This window comes from Anas acuta, chromosome 2 (genome assembly GCF_963932015.1).
Source record: "Anas acuta chromosome 2, bAnaAcu1.1, whole genome shotgun sequence".
In the NCBI taxonomy this organism is placed as follows: Eukaryota; Metazoa; Chordata; class Aves; order Anseriformes; family Anatidae; genus Anas; species Anas acuta.
In genome coordinates this window covers 67,891,816-67,909,126 of record NC_088980.1, presented here as the reverse complement: position 1 = coordinate 67,909,126, position 17,311 = coordinate 67,891,816, and the positions used below count along the sequence as shown (strand labels likewise).

The 17,311-nt window shown below is 38.0% G+C and overlaps 1 protein-coding gene across 1 annotated transcript in view; it reads right to left on the bottom strand.

Annotated features, from left to right (window-relative positions):
• Window positions 1-16,988, bottom strand: part of LOC137850562 (orofacial cleft 1 candidate gene 1 protein homolog) — a 76,122-nt gene extending 59,134 nt beyond the window's left edge. The window contains exon 1 of the mRNA XM_068670766.1: window positions 16,737-16,988. Within this exon, the coding sequence (XP_068526867.1) occupies window positions 16,737-16,974 (238 nt within the window). The 5' untranslated portion in view covers window positions 16,975-16,988. The remainder of the gene's footprint in view (window positions 1-16,736) is intronic.
• Window positions 16,989-17,311: the final 323 nt, after the last annotated feature.

Genomic DNA, 17,311 nt, shown 5'->3' with positions numbered 1-17,311 from the left:
CTGTGTGCTTTGCAACAGGGCTGCTCCAAAAGCAGGGCTGACAGGAGGATCAGCACGGTTTTTCTACAAACAAAGCTCTTTAATACCCAACCTCTGAATTTCCCTACATGCTACAGATTTTACCCAGTAAACCCTACATTTTCAAAGTCTATTCTACATTTTCTTAATTCTAATTAAACAAATCTTAATCTTGACTTTAATGGCTGCAATTATGATACTTCATTATGTTAAATGTTAGTTGCAACATAAGAATAAATTGTATAAACAGTTTAGCTACAATTGCATGGAGTCTAACTGTACATTACTCATTAACAAGATGTGGGTAGCAGCAATTATAACATTTCCTCCTAATGTCCCTATTTATTGAGTCTCAGCAGCAAGCCCCCTTTTCACAACACACACTGATTGACGATAGCAGCTTTTGTACTTGTGAAGAACAGGCACAGTAACCTGCTGTGTGCCTGTAACTCAGATCGATGGAAGTACACATTAGCTCTTAGCCTCACAGGCCGGAGTTCCTGAAGGTCAAAATAGCCATCAGCATCACTGTAGGGTACAGAAATCATTTCACAAATTGTGAACAAAAACAACACAACTTGCTTTGCAGTTTGATTATTGTTTATAGATACAGCAAGCCAAGAATTAAAGCATAGCCTTGAGGCAACGTAATTATTTACAGCTGAAGACTCATATCATTATTAGCGTGCTCCTAATTGCTTGAAGTTATATCAATGTTAGCTGATTTAACACATTTTTGATAAGAGGCATGGAAATTGTCTTCTCTGCATATGGAATGTTAGACGATCTCTTTATTTTTAAGGTCTTCCCTTCTCCCCTTTCTTTCAAGCCATCCCTTGTTTGCCATTGAAAAAGGCCTCACACCCATAAATTCTCCTTTATTCTGGATGTCTGTAACCATCACTGCAGTGCTTTGTTTCTGCAGAACCATATATTTGAATTTAGCTGGACTAAAACAATACCAGGTTTGGGTTTTCACTAACCATAGACTTGATAATTCCACATCAGTATCATCTAACTAGAAAATAAATCACCCAAATTGCTTTGGGTGGCATACCCTAATCTTTCACTTTTCCAGACAGTACCTCAGCTGAAAGCCAGATGAAGGAAAACTGCACAAGACTCCTCACAAAAGGCTATAGGCAAAGTCTCATGGACTCAAATGGAATCTGCTTTGGGCCTTGCATAGACATTTCTGAAGACAGACAAGGGTTATTTAACACAACACTACAATATCTGGTTCCCCTGATCTACAGAAAAGATACATTAAGATTGTTATTAATAAACCAGAGCAAGAAGTGATTTGGGAATCTCTCTTTTCACCTGACCTGCAATTTGTACACTTAATGTGTTCCTTTCTTTCAAAGCAGGGGAGTAGTCAAGGGCTGACATAGGCAAAGCCTTGAACCACTTCTGGCTGCACACCAAGGAGAGGTGAGTTTGTGTGGGTGAGGACAGGAGGTAGGGACTCTAAGAGGCTGTGTGGCAAAGCCACTGACAAAATCTCCCCTCAACAGCACTGAATGAAGTTTGCTCAGGTAACTTTATAAGTGTGACATTTCTGAAGTTGGGGACATTCAACTTTGTAACCTTGAAAATGTTAATTTCAACAGTGCATGTTACACAGTCAAGACAAAAATTCAGGTAAAGTTTTATTTTCCATCAATATCTTCCTTCCCATTCTTTTATTAGAGCACTTAAGTTTTAATCTACACATCAGATATTTCTATCTTGAGTCATGCTGCAGACAGCAGAAAGAGGCTGTTATTTCACAACTGGATCCAAGAAAATGCAGCAGGTATTGCCCACAGGTCCAGTGCGATATTCATGACACCCTACACAGTAGTTGGAGACCTTGTTTGAAGTGCCACCTTCCGCAGCAGAGCAAGCCCAACCCAGACTGAAGAAGCACCAGCAAAGAGCCCTGCATGACAACATGGCTGAAGATTTTGCTTGCTTCCCTTGGCAAAGTGAGGGCTGAAAAGGACAGGATTGTCATTAGGGGTGAACAGGAGGGTAGGAAATAAAGTCACTGTCTATGTTACTTTCAGAGATTTGTCGGTTTACAGAAGTAATCCTGCAACAGGACTGCCAGGGATGCTGATGGTCTTCAGCATTTCTCCACCTCTTTCCTAAACAAAGGCTTTATTTTTTGTGGCAAATTCAAAATAGTTAAACACATCCTTCACTGAAATGTGGCTCAGCCAGCTGAAGATTCATTTAATTGAGCTAATTCTTCTATAGATGTGTAACAAAGACCACGCCAAATAATTACAAAGCAGGCTATTTTAAAATAACGGTCCAACTGCTGGAAGTTACAGCATCTGGCTACTGACAGGGGTGATGCTAGATGAATTATATATTTCAGTTTCCAGCAAGGAAAATCTTCCATTTTTGTCTGTGAACGAGGAAATAAACTGCAATAGTGTGTGAAACTGTCATAACAGCTTTTTACAGCTGAGACACATTAAATTACCAGCAATCAATATCCTGAGGAAAAAATAAATAAATAAATAAATAAAAATAGATTGCTAGGAAGGAATAAAGAAGCTCCAGTTTTAACTTGGAGCTTGAGTGTGCCCAGCACCAGAGAACTCTCAACAGATTGAAGCTGAGAGAAACAGGAAAAAAGCACAAACATGCAGAGTGCACAAGGAACTATGTCTGGGAACAGAAGAACAGAGCTATTAGGAATTAACTTTTGAGCACACATCATGGTGTTCATAAATAGAAACAAGAACTTAGGGAGAAACTTATATGGACCAAGTAAGAGCAAATCTTGAGGCTGAAAAGACCAAGTCTTGGCTGTTCCTCTCCCATATAATTAAAAACTAAATGACTACCTGTTGTTCCTCACTAGGTGCTTTGTAGTCTTGCCATCTTATAAATGGGTCTTCTGCCACACAGCCTGTTTTTCTGAGACAAATAATGGCTTCTGCAACGACACGTGGGTTTTCTGCTGTATGACTCATACACCCCATACTTTTCAACCATTTGTGTTTTCTGATGCTAGCTGGAGTTGCACAGCACTCAAAGTCAAGGAGAGCTAATACAGTAAATGGAAACTGCTGTCAGTATGAACCAGATTAGTCAATCCCTATAGCACAAGTGAATTTCAGATAGCAGCTCAAGCATGACCACTATGATCACAGCCTAGTGTTTATGTATACACAGAAACAATGAAGTGGCCTGGCAATCACTGGAAATACATTCCTCAAGCTTTCAGGCTATGCCAGGCTTAAAATTGTGGTCAGCTCATGTGGGAGAAACTAGATCAACTTGGATTGCATTGCAGCAGTTGTAATTGAATTGTATATTTTGCCTTTCTATAAAACTTTCAATGCTAAGTACACGGCAGCCTAAATGACCTTGATATATAGCACTTTCTGTGCCTCCAAATTTTCAAATCTACACCACAGACTCACACATGCCCCACCAGCACAGAGAGCCACCATGCAACACCCTGCCTTGTCAGAGCCACGAGGTTGGCAGACCAAAGAATCACAGCAGCCAGCAGAGGAGCCCCTGGGATTTGCTAGGGTTGCTAATAGGAAAAATACACAAGTTTGGAGCAGACTCTGGCCATATTCAAGTCAACAGGAGCTCTGATGCTTCCTCAGGCCAGGCTAGGGTGATGCGTCTCAAGTTTGCTCAGGCAACTACGTTTGGTACTTGTAACATCTACCTACCACACTGGAGTCTGCTAAACAAGGCAAGAAACCCCAGCATTTCTCCCTCCCACACCAGCCCAGGATAGATCCCTGGAAAATCTGTCCATTATCCCACCCTTTCTCTTTATTTTAGAATTCAGATAATTCAGCCAAATTTTATATACATGTATGTAGTTATATATGACTTTTTTATCTATCTATATAAGATTATTTCTTTGCTTCACATACTGCCCCAAGTCATGGTCATCCTGGTACCTGGAAAGGCTTGGCCACCTCATCCTGCCAATGGTCCCTGGCCCAAAATGATGGACTCTACTTCCTGCACCACAACTCCACAGGAGTCTGGCAGACTATGGCCTCACATCCACCTTTATAATATCTTAAAATGACCAACATCTGTTGAAAATACCAACTTTTCACTTAGCCAAAATTTCCTTAATTTCCTCTTTATTTGGTGAAAGATTTCCGCAGAAGGAAATTTGACAAAGGTTCAGTTTGAAAGAAAGTTTTCTAGATAAAACAGGGATTTTTATTTTTAAACTCAGCAGCAGATTAGTCAATAAAAACACACATCTCTGGTTCAACTCCCCTGCCTGAGATACCAAGGAAAAGAGAAGAAAAAAAAGAACCAAACCCTTGCTCACCTCTCACTGACAGAGCCAAGACAAAACACACACAGTGATGTTTTGGGGACATTTGCAGCAGAGGAATGAGTAATTACACTACTTTTTAAATAGAATTTCCCAACTCTCGACTTACGTTTCTGTGACAGATGAATAGACCTACCTCTCCCAACCTTGCTTTCCAATATTTCTAAGCTGTAATATCTATTGTGGTTAGCAATTCACCCAGTTTTGCCTATAAAAGCATTCATCCTCATTTTTCTTATTCAGAATTCAGTTTTACTCCCCAATGTCCAGGCAGCATCATGAGACCGCAATAGACAGGCTGGAAAAAATGAAGGAGAAGCTATAATTTAAACAAAGACACTGATATAAATCTTCTACTGTATAAAACTACTGTTCCACAAGTCTGCTAGGCTTCTTAAATACGAAAATTAATATTACAGAGAAGGAGGGGAGCAGTGTACATATGAAATAGTCAACCAACAGTATTTGACTTGCTCAAGGGAACGGGGCAACCCAGACATTTTAGGACACTCCAGTATGCTTTAGCTGGAATAATGTTTTCAATTAACTAGTTCTCTTCTCTGAAAAGACCTAAATATTTCTAATAACAAAGATATGCAAGGAAGAACATTCCTGTTATTTACCAAAGTTGAGGTGACTTTCACATGGTGAAGGAAGACAATATTTCAGAAGTTGACTTTTTTTGTGCTCTACCATTTTCCCCCAAGACCAGAACAAATAAAACTTTTTCACTGAAGCTGCTTCCTCTGGCCACATTTTCTTGCAGAAATTTGTTCTAAGGCATTTCCTGTCAGTGCTTCCCATCATTCACAGACGTTTGCATTTTTTTAATATATATAAATTTTACTGTCCATGGCAATAAATATCACATCTGTTATCCGCAGCTATCAATATATCGAAGAGACTGCTTTTCCATCTCATGTGGTTGTGACGAGCTTTCAGATTTGGCTCCCAGCATTCATCCCTTCTTGGCTGAAGAGCAAAGTAAATCTCCAATAGCCATTAACTATTACTTTAACCAGACCTAAGTTTCAGAGTACCACACGGCAACCTCTCAGCTCGCTACTGCTCAAAGAACTGCAAATGCCAAAGTGACCATATTATCAAATAAAAATAATACTTGTTGAAAGGTCCAGGTGTAATTGTCAAAATCATTTCCATGGCATTGAACATAAATCTCACAGGTATAGGAATGAAGTTGAAGTTATAGAAAACAACGTAGGAATGTGACCACATATAATATCACAACATATGTTCAATGGGAGTAAGACACATTTCCCAGCTCACTGTCACAGGAATGTGACCAGTTACAATCAGAACCCACATCAGGATGGGACTCCAGGTAGCCAAATGATGGGCATACACCTAATGTGGAAATCCGCATAAGCAGAGGAGAAATGCAGAGTATAGCAAATATCCTGATTTAGGCGTCAAGTGAATGGGGTACATGATTTCTATAAAAGACTTAATCCTAAATAGCAACTAAAACATTACTTTGTAGATATTATAGCTACTCTAAGAGAAAACCTGGGTTTATATGATTAAGCAAATAAAGTCAGAGTAAAAAATACCCTAGAGTTTAAACTCTCACTTGCAGGCATACAATAATGTTTCATTATCTCTGTATAATATAGAGCTCTTACATTATTCAGCCAATAGTCTGTAATTAAACATCGAAAAGATTTCCCACAGCTTGAGGTACACACAGGCACAGTATTACACGTGTGTTGTGGAGCCCAAAAGACAGTTTCTTAAACCTATTACAGCAGAAAACAGCACACATTTGCTAGAAAGATAACATAAGCTACTCAAAGTTTCTAGCTAGAAAGTGAACTGTCCTTCACCCTGTCTGAAGTAAAATTAGCTTTTATGTCTACGGCAACACCTCAGTTCCAGATTCACTCCGAGTTCTGCTAGAAAAGTTGGACACTAGTACATGCCCTTGTGGTGATATCTGCAGCTTTTAAAACAGCCAGCTTGAAAGAGAATCAAAAATTTTATTTCTTCCTGACCAAATTTTTAACTTCCCTTGTATCTTTTATACTAACTTCACTTTGAAAAAGTATTCAACTATTTTTTTTTTATTGTCATTGTTTGGTTTTGTTTTTTTAAATCACAGGACAGCTTTCTTCTCACTTCCACCACACAACTTGTGCAGGACCACCTTGTTAAAACTGGATAGCATAAAGGTAACCATGCCCACTTGCACTGCAGTGGCAACTGCTCTACTTAATAATTGAAAACTGCATTTTCAGTCATAAATTTGTACAACTTGTAGGAAGTCTTACACTAGTTAGCACAGACACTATCAACAGGCTCCTGGGAAATCCACACAATAGCTAAGAAGTGAACATGGAAAACCAAACAACTGTGTAAAATACACATCTCAGGCCACTGCTTGTTCATGTGGACATGGATGAGTCTCAAAGTGAACTGAGACATACACTGTTAGAAGAAGCACAGCTGTGCCCCAGCTTCATGAACAAGAGGATCATAGATAACCTATCCCTGTTGGAGCTTGTCCAACCAGATGTTTAAGTGGAAAGTGTGTGCATAGGCAGAGACCAGTGTCAGCTTCCCTTAAGCAATGCCAGTATTTATTCATACTGTAGATGTCTTGCCACTGCAGTGCTGTTCCTGTTCTCTGCTCTTCAAAGATCCTCAGAAGCCAGCTCTGTGGTGTGGTGGAGGCAGTATGGCTCCCATAACCACTCATAGAACTTGGATTCAACCATTAGAATATATAGCTTTCATCTGTTTGTTGTTGTTGTTGTTTGTTTGCTTGCTTGTTTTTTTAAGGAGACATTGCTAATGCCATCATGCTGAATGCATACAGGTGTCCATCCACAAATTTCACAGCAATCTGTGAAGATCTTGATCAGTTTTGATCAAAACTAGCAGAAGATTGGAGACCTCCACAACAACAAGCTCTTGCAGATCATGAGGAAACAGAGCTGGTCTGTGGAGAGAGAGACCTTACGATGATAGACCCCACAGAGGAAAGTGTGGACAATCCTGGCTCACCAAACTTTGCTAGTCCTGTGGCTTGTAACAACCACTGTCAGCGGTGACCTCCCATGAAGCACCCCACAGCTCTGCCTCTTCAGGAAAGGGCTTGAACCTATGGTTGTCTCACACAGTTCCTTAAGGAAGGGAAAAAAAAATAATAAAAAATAAACAGTTATTCCAGATAGAGACAACACTACAGCGTTTCCCTCCTGTGTTGTCTCTACTGTATGGGATGACTTCTGCCAACCTCAACACTAGAGCAAAAACACTGAGGGTTCATGCCATACCATTCACGGACCCAAAGGAAATCTTGATCTAACAGAAGTCAATAGGAGCTACTGCTTCAACTATGCCAGAATTGCCAGAGTGTTGGGGAAGAACTAATATTAAAAATTAGAAAAACAAACAAACAAAAAAAAATATATATACACCTTCTTTCAGATATTACTTAAAAAAAAAAAAAAAAAAAAAAAAGAGGAAGGAAAGAGAGGAAAAAGGGGAAAGAAAGAGGGGAAAGAAAGGAAAGGCATACCTTACTTTACTCAAAATTAACTACAAATATAATTTGAAAAAGTAGCACTGCAGCTCCTCTGGATTCAAACTTCTAAATTAACTTTATGAAGAGATTTAGAGTATTTTCTTCTTCCTTGATTAAATGCTTTCCTGAACTGAGATCTCATCCTGCACACGTGCTGGGATTCCACAATTACTGCTATCCCTGCATGTTGTCTTCCAGGTCCAAGAGCTGCATCCTGCTTCTATCTGAAGTAAGAGTATTACAACTTGCAGAAGACCAGCAGGCATGAAAGTTTCTTGTTCTTCACTTTATGAGGATCCATGCATCAGTATTAACCTTACTGAATAAAATACCACTCTGGAAACGCTTTGTGTATAAACATAAAAACGCACAGGTATTACGCATGTGTAAACACAGACACTACAGTATCCCAACACAATAAAAATGTCCAGAAATACAAGGAGCCAGGTAGTTGTTAAACCTTGTACATCATACGTAAATGACATTCACACATTTGCCAGAAAAGTACACTTTTACCTATGAATTACAGAGGGGTAAACTTCAGTTATTTTTAATAAAATACAAGGAATGCTGCTCCTGGCAAATGCACTACAAAAGCTAATATTTAAACTAGAATACAAAAGCTAATATTTAAACTACAATGAAACAGCAGCAACAATAAAAGGTTGTAGGTCTATAGTGTGGAAAAGATTTACATTAAGATAAAGAAAGCATTTTTTAACTGTTTGTTTTGTTAATTGTTGTTTCTTCTTTCCCAGGAAGAGTTGTGGTTTAAGGAAGCCACTCACTGAGTGGCTACTTTGTTTGGCAGCCTATAAGGCTGTGACTTGGGCATATGAGGCTGAAAATCCTACTGCAAATCAGAAGATTTTAATCCCACAGGAAGCCCTATCCCTTGCTTTTTTCTTTTTTTTTTTTAATCTTATTAAAGCATCATAAGAACAAGTGAAGCATCACCACACCCTGTCCATCCATCACTTCATCAGTTGTAAGCTAATTCATTACTGTATCAAACTCAAAATTTTCTTGACCAGATTATATCTAACATTTCTTTCATCAACTTTATACATAACAAATTAAAGCATTTAAAATATGTTAAGTGAAATACCAAAAATAACTTTTTTCTTGTTTACTCACTCTCTATAGGGAAGACCTCAGAAAACCTGATGCTTCAAAGAAAACTACAGAAAAGGATGTATAACTCCCAGTAAAATCCACCCACACCACTTACAGGAAGACAGGGCAGCCTGGAGAAAAATTCCCAGCAAGTCCCCAATTCCGGACACCAGCCACACTCCTTGCTAATATAGTATTATGGTGCTGGCATTTCCATGTGCAATTTATATATAATTTTAACATCTCAAGGTCTAATCCAAGGGATTTCAGGCCATTGGTGTTCATCCCACTGGTTTCCAAAATCATCTGTTCAAATCTTCAGCAGAAGTCAATGCATGTATCTCAAATATCACACATACACCAAAGCCCATCATTTCTTGAAGTACCTCTATAATACATCCCACATGTCAGCATGGCTAAATCCTTTGGTATAAGCTTATTTGTGAATAACATTTCACATGCTTAAGGGACAGGTTTGAATTTTAATTTTTCTTTCTTCCTTTGTTTGATTTCCCCTATTTGATTATCAGGTTATCATGATTGCTGTCTTACTCAGATTAAATGCTGTGTTACCATTAAAAAGAAGAAACCCACCATAAAAAAAAAAAAAAAAAAAAAAAGTTGATGTCTTTGGATCTAATCAAACAAAAGAACAGAGGGAAATGATCCATCTGACTTAAAATGAAAAAAAAGAGGTGAAGGGTGAAAACGTATTTCATCAGAACCATTTCATTAGGCATTCTAAGACAAAGCTACTCAATATTACACAAGGAAAAGCCAAGCTTCTCTGTTTTTTTTCTCTATTTTTATCTGTAAGTTGTTAAATAAGTAGTAAGTGCCAAAATGTCTTTGTGTGTTTTTATTCATCAGTGTAATGTGCCATAAACTGAGGAAAACAAAATCTTCCCTTCCCTTCTGCTCTAGATAAACTGTGGTATACAAGTTGTAGTCAATGTGCCTGACCTCCCAGGTAAAATTAAATTGACTGAAGGCAGACTGAAATTCCCTTGTCGCACTATTATCTCTCTCCATTTAAGTTCATATGAAGCCCTGTAATTAAGAACAGATTTTAAATTCCAGTAAAAAGCAAAAGGTTTTAGATTGTCTGGAAGAAATAAAATAATTAAAAAAATAGAAAAGTAGTTCTTGGAAGTTGTAAATAGGGAAGGGGAAAAAAGGGTGGCAAGTTCTGCCAAGACAAACCAGACAGGCTGCTGCTAACATCAGAAGGCTTCCAATGATATGGGCTACAGAGCTAGGCAGGAAGACTGAGACAAACATGACAGCTTGGAAAGATAACAGAATACTTCCATTTGACTTAATTGCCTCTTTTAAGAGTTACTAGCTTTTAACTTGGCTGTCTCTTTAGGGAAAGAACAGGAAAACTGCCCAGGCTTCTGCCCCGTGCAAGCCTGCATGTCTGCCTGCTCCACAGCTGGACCAAGCCACACAGGACTTCAAGGGCTCTCTCCACTCACAGCTGAGAATACAAGTCCTTCATGTTGTGAGCTCCCCACGAAGCCTAATTCCTAACAAGCACAGGTGAACAGCAAGGGTGAATTTATCTACTGCATCCTATTTTATTGTCATAAACCTCTGTGCCCAAGCAGATCCAATAAAACTATGCCAACACAAGATTGCTGTTAAATACAGGGGGGCTGCTATGACAGCTACATTCTCCATGGGGAAAAATCCCCCTTGTGCTGAATATTTCCAACCTAAAACTAATGGGAACTTTGGAAAAAAGAAAAAAAAAAAAAAAAAGATATATCCTTGCAACCTGATGCTGTGAAGCCACTTAAACTTTTTCTCTGCATTTGCATGGTGGTTTTGAATTGCATAGGACCAGAGGTCTGGAGGAGGAGTGCTCTTCCATGATAGCCCAATCCCATTTTGATGCAGAGGAATCATGAGGCTCTGATTTCAGCTGTGGACACAGTCTCTAGCTCAGGAGGGTGCCATGCCAAAGTCTCCTGGTGTAATTTAGTTGGAACCTCTTCAAGTGAAGACAAAAGTAAAGCCACAAGTGCTCTTTATTGCATGCATCTCTGCTGAATAGTTTGATATTGCCCTATTTCCTATGACAATGGAGTTAAGGGAATGAAACATGTTGTTTGGAAACAACAAAAAGCTGTCAACAGTAACCACTGTCAATACTCATGCTGGGCTAGGCTTGGTACTCCTGCTCGTCATTTATTTATTTATTTATAAAATAATGTGTTTGATATAAAATGCTTCTGTACGCAAGCAACAATGCCAAACTAATAAGCCAGCGATTAATTTTGTTCTTGTCCTAGGTCTGTTTTCTTCTTAATAATGTACATAAATACATTAGAGAAAACATTCATTTGCTTAGACTTTATGTGGTATGAAGCAAACCCAGAAACATTTTGCAAAGGCAGCTAGTTGTCACAGAAGAACTGGGTGGGTGCACAAAAAAGAAAGACATGAAAAAACATTTAAAGAGCTGCATGCAAGCTATAGAAAAGTTGCTCAGCACTTTAAAGACTCTGCCAATCTAAGAAATGCTCTCACAGACTGCAGTCACAATTAACACAGATGACAAGAAATAACCAGATGTGGAAAAGTAAAAGAAAATCCAGCAATAATTTTAAAGACAAGAGTAGACAAAAAAATTATAACAGAAAACTTCACTGGTCACTTTGCGTAGACAGTCGTATTTAAGTTTTTAATGTATTATTAACAGGCTGCAAAAGACCTAACTTGTATAGAGAAATTAGGTACTTGCCATAGACGCTTCTTTTTTTCTGTGTCTGAACTGCAGTAGAATGGCACTGGTAGCAAATTTTCTCAAATTAATTTTGGTGCCACCAACTACCTTGATCTAAAACACGGTGAAGGCACACTTCTTCCCACGATCACTGGAAAAAGACATTGTGGAGTAATAAGCCTCTTTTTTTCTATTAATGCTGTATGAGTAGCATTACTCCAGCTCTCAGGATGCTCTACATCATTCTCTTAACTGTTTTTACAGATGAAGGAGAGAAGAACTCACTTTACCAAATTAAATCCCTCCTCATAAAAGCTCTTAAAAACTGCATTAAATCTTCAGAAAGAGGAAAATATCACGTTTAGTCTTTCTTCAGGGCAATAGCTACAGAGGACCCACTCTTTCTTTTTTTGCATGTCCCTGATTCTTGCCAACTCTACCAGCAAATTGGGACAGGCAAATACAGAAATGGAAAGAGAAAATGGTCATGTTCTCCATGCTGGATGGCATAAGACACACTCCCTACCCAGAGTTGGGAGCAACAGTATTACTCACAAGAGGCACAATCCCAATGCATTAGGAGGTAATTTAAAAGAAAAGCCTATAAAACATTTATATTCTATTATACTTGTGTGTATTCCATTGTACAATAAAAAAATATTGTGTATTTTATTTCTCGCCACATGGTATTGAAAAACTATTTTAAAAATGCTTTGAAGAACACTACAAAATGTTGCTGGTATTGTTTTCACAATTCAAACTTAGCAGGCTACAGAAAAGAAAATGTTAATGAATAAATTAAAGAAACTTTTAAAATGCCCTACAAGTAATTTTTGTGAAAGTTATATAAACAATGTCAGTCTATCCATGCAGATACTTACATGGCCTCAGTATTGAAAAAGCTTTCCTGGTTAAGAAAATAGACCCGTGAAAACAAGGTATTTATAATCTTTCCATCCTTTAAGAAAAATACCATGGTTAGAGATGAGCAAGCTTATTTACTGTGTTTTACACTATGCTTGTGAATTAGTGTATGAGATGTTGGAAAAAAAAAGGGAGACAAATTCAAAGCCACAACCTTTGCATTGGGTTCTATATGTGCTAAACAACTTGGGGCTATTCTATCTTTCAAAAAAAGATGGTTTAATAGTCCAGCACCCTCTCCCATCCTAGGAGTCTCTACTGCTTCACAGTCTCGGTTTCCAGTGAAGCATAACCAACATTGGTAGGAAGTCATTGCCAAGGTTATCTCTGGTAATAAATCCAGCCTTTATGTGGTTTTAACAGACAATTTGAGGTGGAGACAGACAATTTCTTCAATGGAGACCAAAATAGCTAACTTCCGGGGTGATGTAATGCTGGAGGGTCAATGCAAAGTAAAGTCATAACTGGTCATAACTGACACAGCACTGCTTACCTTTTTTTTTTTTTTTGCCTAGAACATGGGAAACAGGAGCAACAATCTCCAAGCACACAGAGACCAAAGTAAATCCTGACATCTCCAGGTATACTGACACCCAAATCAAACATGAACTAAGAACCTTCTCTTCTAAATAACTTGCATCTCTCACTCATTACCAATACAGTTCCAATTCATAGTTCTAAAGTCTAGTTTAGACAAGGGAATTCCAGATGGAAGAGAAAGGACCCGCCTTCTCTTGTGTTTGGTTTGTGAGTTTTGTCTACATGTTTGGGGTTGTTTTGTTGTGTTTTTTTTTTTTTTAGACCCTCTCTCAAGACCCCTAGAAACTGTTCTCATGAAAATGGATTGATAAGGAGAATTCAAGTGAGCTTGTTCAATATAGACTAAAAATGCAAATTACTGGGATAAGTACACTGTATGCATGTCTGCCCTCTGGAAAGACTGATGCTTCCAACTTCTCTGCAATTTTGAGCACATGTATTATAGGGAGCTGAAGGGCCAAAACTCCTCCCATGAAACTCTCAGAGAAGTATGATTCCTCATTAAATCTGAGCACAAGACATGCCTATTAGTTGCATTCTCTCTTTAATCTGAGTGAAGTGTCTTTTAACTGTCTAGAAACAGCAGGCTGCTAAAGTGCAGGATCAATTTGCTGAGCAGCTGCAGCTTTAAGTTTGTGATGCCAGTAGAAAATGTGGCAGAAAAAGCACATGAGGAGGGTCTCAACTCAGGCCACCAGCACAGTGGCCATCCTAGTTTCCCCAGAGTGTGTTGGACATGTGAAGAACCCTCCCTGAGGCTCATCAATGGGTTCAAACCCAGAGACAATCCTTAGAGGTTGGGCTGCACAGGGGACACCAGCATCCTCATTTGTTATCATCCCCCTTTCCAGCATGGGGCAGCAGTGAAAAAGTGGGAAGTCACAGAATGGGTTTGGTTGGAAGGAAAATTTAACGACCTTCTACTCCAAACCCTCTGCCACGGGCAGGGACATCTTCCACCAGATCAGTTTGCTCAAATCCCCATCCAACCGGCCTTGAGCACTTCCAATTACGGGGCATACACAACTTCTCTTGGCAACCTGTTCCAGTGTCTCAACATGTTCATTGTAGAAAATTTATTCCTTATCTAATCTAAGTCCTGCAGTGCACTAGTCAGAGTGCTCTGTGATTCCCTAACATGTCCACACTTGAGTATGAAGAGCTGTTCTATAGAATACAGATGAAGTCAGGTGAAGTGTAGTTTCAAAACAGAATGGCAAAGTATTTTCCAGTGTCAGCTCTTTCCCTAGGTTTGTATTCAGTTCATTTCTGTTGTAATTAGTAGCAGCTGAAGAAGCTCTGTAAATTAATGTTTCTTGAATTTTCACTGATTTCAATGAAAGCTTCAAGAACCTATACAAAATTTTAAATCTTCCCTTGTTTCCCTCCCTTCCCCCTTTTAACTTATGATCTTTTCAGTCTGTACTAAATAATCAATATTAGTTAAAATTTTCAATTCTCTCTAGAGGACAGTGCCCTCCAGGTTTTATTATAAAGTATCATGATGTTCACCAGTCTTGTATATCATATATATATTGTAAAATAAATATCTGAGGGCAGCCATGATTGAATTTAAACTCCATAGAACCAAAAATTTTCCACTGCCTTTTAGAAAGCAGATATTTATTCCTTCCTAAAGTTTGTGCCTTGCAAAAACCATTTTTCATGTGTCATTCCCTGGATTATACTGTATTCTTTGCTAGCCCTCCATGCTTCCTTATCTCAGTTTGCATGAAATGCAATCATTCAAAATAGCAAACTTAACTTAATTGCCTTAGACAAGTGTTAATAGATTTTAATAATGCTTTATTAGAATTTATGTAAATTGGACTGCACAGAAAATCTGGATAAAATCCTAGCTTGAGCAGGCATTTTTCACCTATGTTGTCTCTAAACACAGAGTGGGAAGAGGAAGCTTTAATTAGTACTTTCTGATGAAATCTTCTGATGAAAATGTTCTTCTTACGGATATAGGTGTCAAGATTATCTTTAGACTGAGTTTCATAATTCAATAATTAGTACTCAGGGCTTTTCTTGGAGGATGATTTAACACTAATATCAGCCCACAGTTTTTATACATTAGGATTTTTATCTTGATAAAAGTTGTACAACGTTGCAGAACAATATTATGTTGATTCCACTTTTTATACAGTTCTCAGTTGACCCACATTTTAGTATGTAAACAACTAAATTTACACAATTAGAGGGGAGAAAACTTGTGGAGATTTGAATATCTAATATAGAAATAATCCACAATAATCTATTAAGTAAATTAAAGTGTTAACATAAAAGTAACTCAGGATAAATTGATGTTTTATTCCTAGTTCTCTTTTGTTGTTGCTTTTCTTTTTGAAAAAAAAAAAAAAAAAAAAAAATCCTACCACACAGTGTGTTTCTGTCCACAAGATAACTTGTTTATGTTAGTGAGAGATGCACACAAGCCCAGAACTACAGATTACCCATGCATATAATATAGTATTTTATATATATATATATATATGTATACTCACACTCAGAAAAATATTAACTATAGATAATAAAAAGGTGCACAGTAATGGAACTATTTTTAGCTTTACTGTTATTAATAACAATGGGCAAATATTTCAAAGCAATTCTTCCCTTTTTTGTGCATCCATCTTCACAGCTGTTGCAATTTGTACACCTGGTAACGTACAAGTGCACCAAAGTTAGGAAATCCTGAGAAGGTAGAATTCCCTTAGAAATACTGCTTCTTTACTTCACTGACAAAGCTTTCCTATCTATTTCCTTGTAAATCTATAGGAAACATGAGAAATCCCTAATGCCCCTACAAGCCAAAGCAATATAGTATTACTTCAGGTCTTAGAAACAGCCAACCAAAATATTTTCTGTTGACAAGTTCCACTAAACAGCACAGGAGCCAAGCATTACATCATTTATGCTAGATAACACTTCCTCTTGTACTATATAAAGGGTTAGAAAGATCTGACAGTACAGAATTAATAGCTGCAACATTTAAAGATAATAAGATTAAATTACCAAAATCTTCCTGTGATTTACTCAAAAGAAGTGAAAGCCTGGTTATATTTAAATTGGTGGCAAAACGTCAACAGAAGCAGAATCCTATCCACATATTTACTGAACCAACACAATTCCTTCCTCTTCCAGTCCTTATTGTTTGCCATAAAGCAATTACTAGCTATAAATCCAGCCATCCCCTACAAATGCAATACAAATCAATAGAACTTTAAGATCTACACACCAGATAAACAAAGATCATCTGTAGCAGATATACAGTGCTGTGACATGAAGTTGCTGTAATTCAGAATGCAAAATAGTATTAAAAAAAAAAATAGAAACAAACCCTCCCTAACACAAGCAAATTTAAAGAGCAAACCCAGAGTCTGAATTAAAATGGGGTGATTACATTTTTAATACAATACTAATTTTAATCTTTTTAAAGGCAGTATGAAAAAGCATAATGGCATATTAATTTTACAGTTCCAACTATGTGGATACTTAACATTTCTGTCTGCTTTTGAAAATCTCCACCTACCTACCTCCACTAAGATTTATAGCCTCTTTCAGAGCCACCTGAAGTAGTCCTGCCCCACTACAGCCAGGTATTTTGGAGGGTGTGAGAGAGGCCCACAGCTTAGGAAGAGAACTGGTCTTCTCCATTAGTACCCACTGAGCAGCTGCCACTGAATTTAAGTCCCATTGAGCCAGGGACACAGAAGGCTTGGGACAAATGGACTCTGCTGGCTTAAAGCCCATAAAGTCGTACAAGTGATACATGTGATTCGTTTGCTTTGAAGGTTCTTTAATTGCATGTAAGCTGACAACACGTAAAGCTAAAAATAAAAAATATAGTTTTTTCAAATGGGAAAGATGACTAACCCTTAATGATAATTAACACCAGACATTCTCAAAGACCTTTTTCACCTACAAATGAAACTAATTACTAGGATTTCTTGCTCATAGTTTGCTGTGTTGCAGAACAGCAGCAGCTGGGCTGTCTTTTTTTATTTACTCTTGAAGGGCTTTCCATAAATCTGTTTCAAATTTTGTTAACCCTACTCAACCTCCACACCCTCCCCTTTCCACTCCCCCCGCCCCATACTCATTCATGACT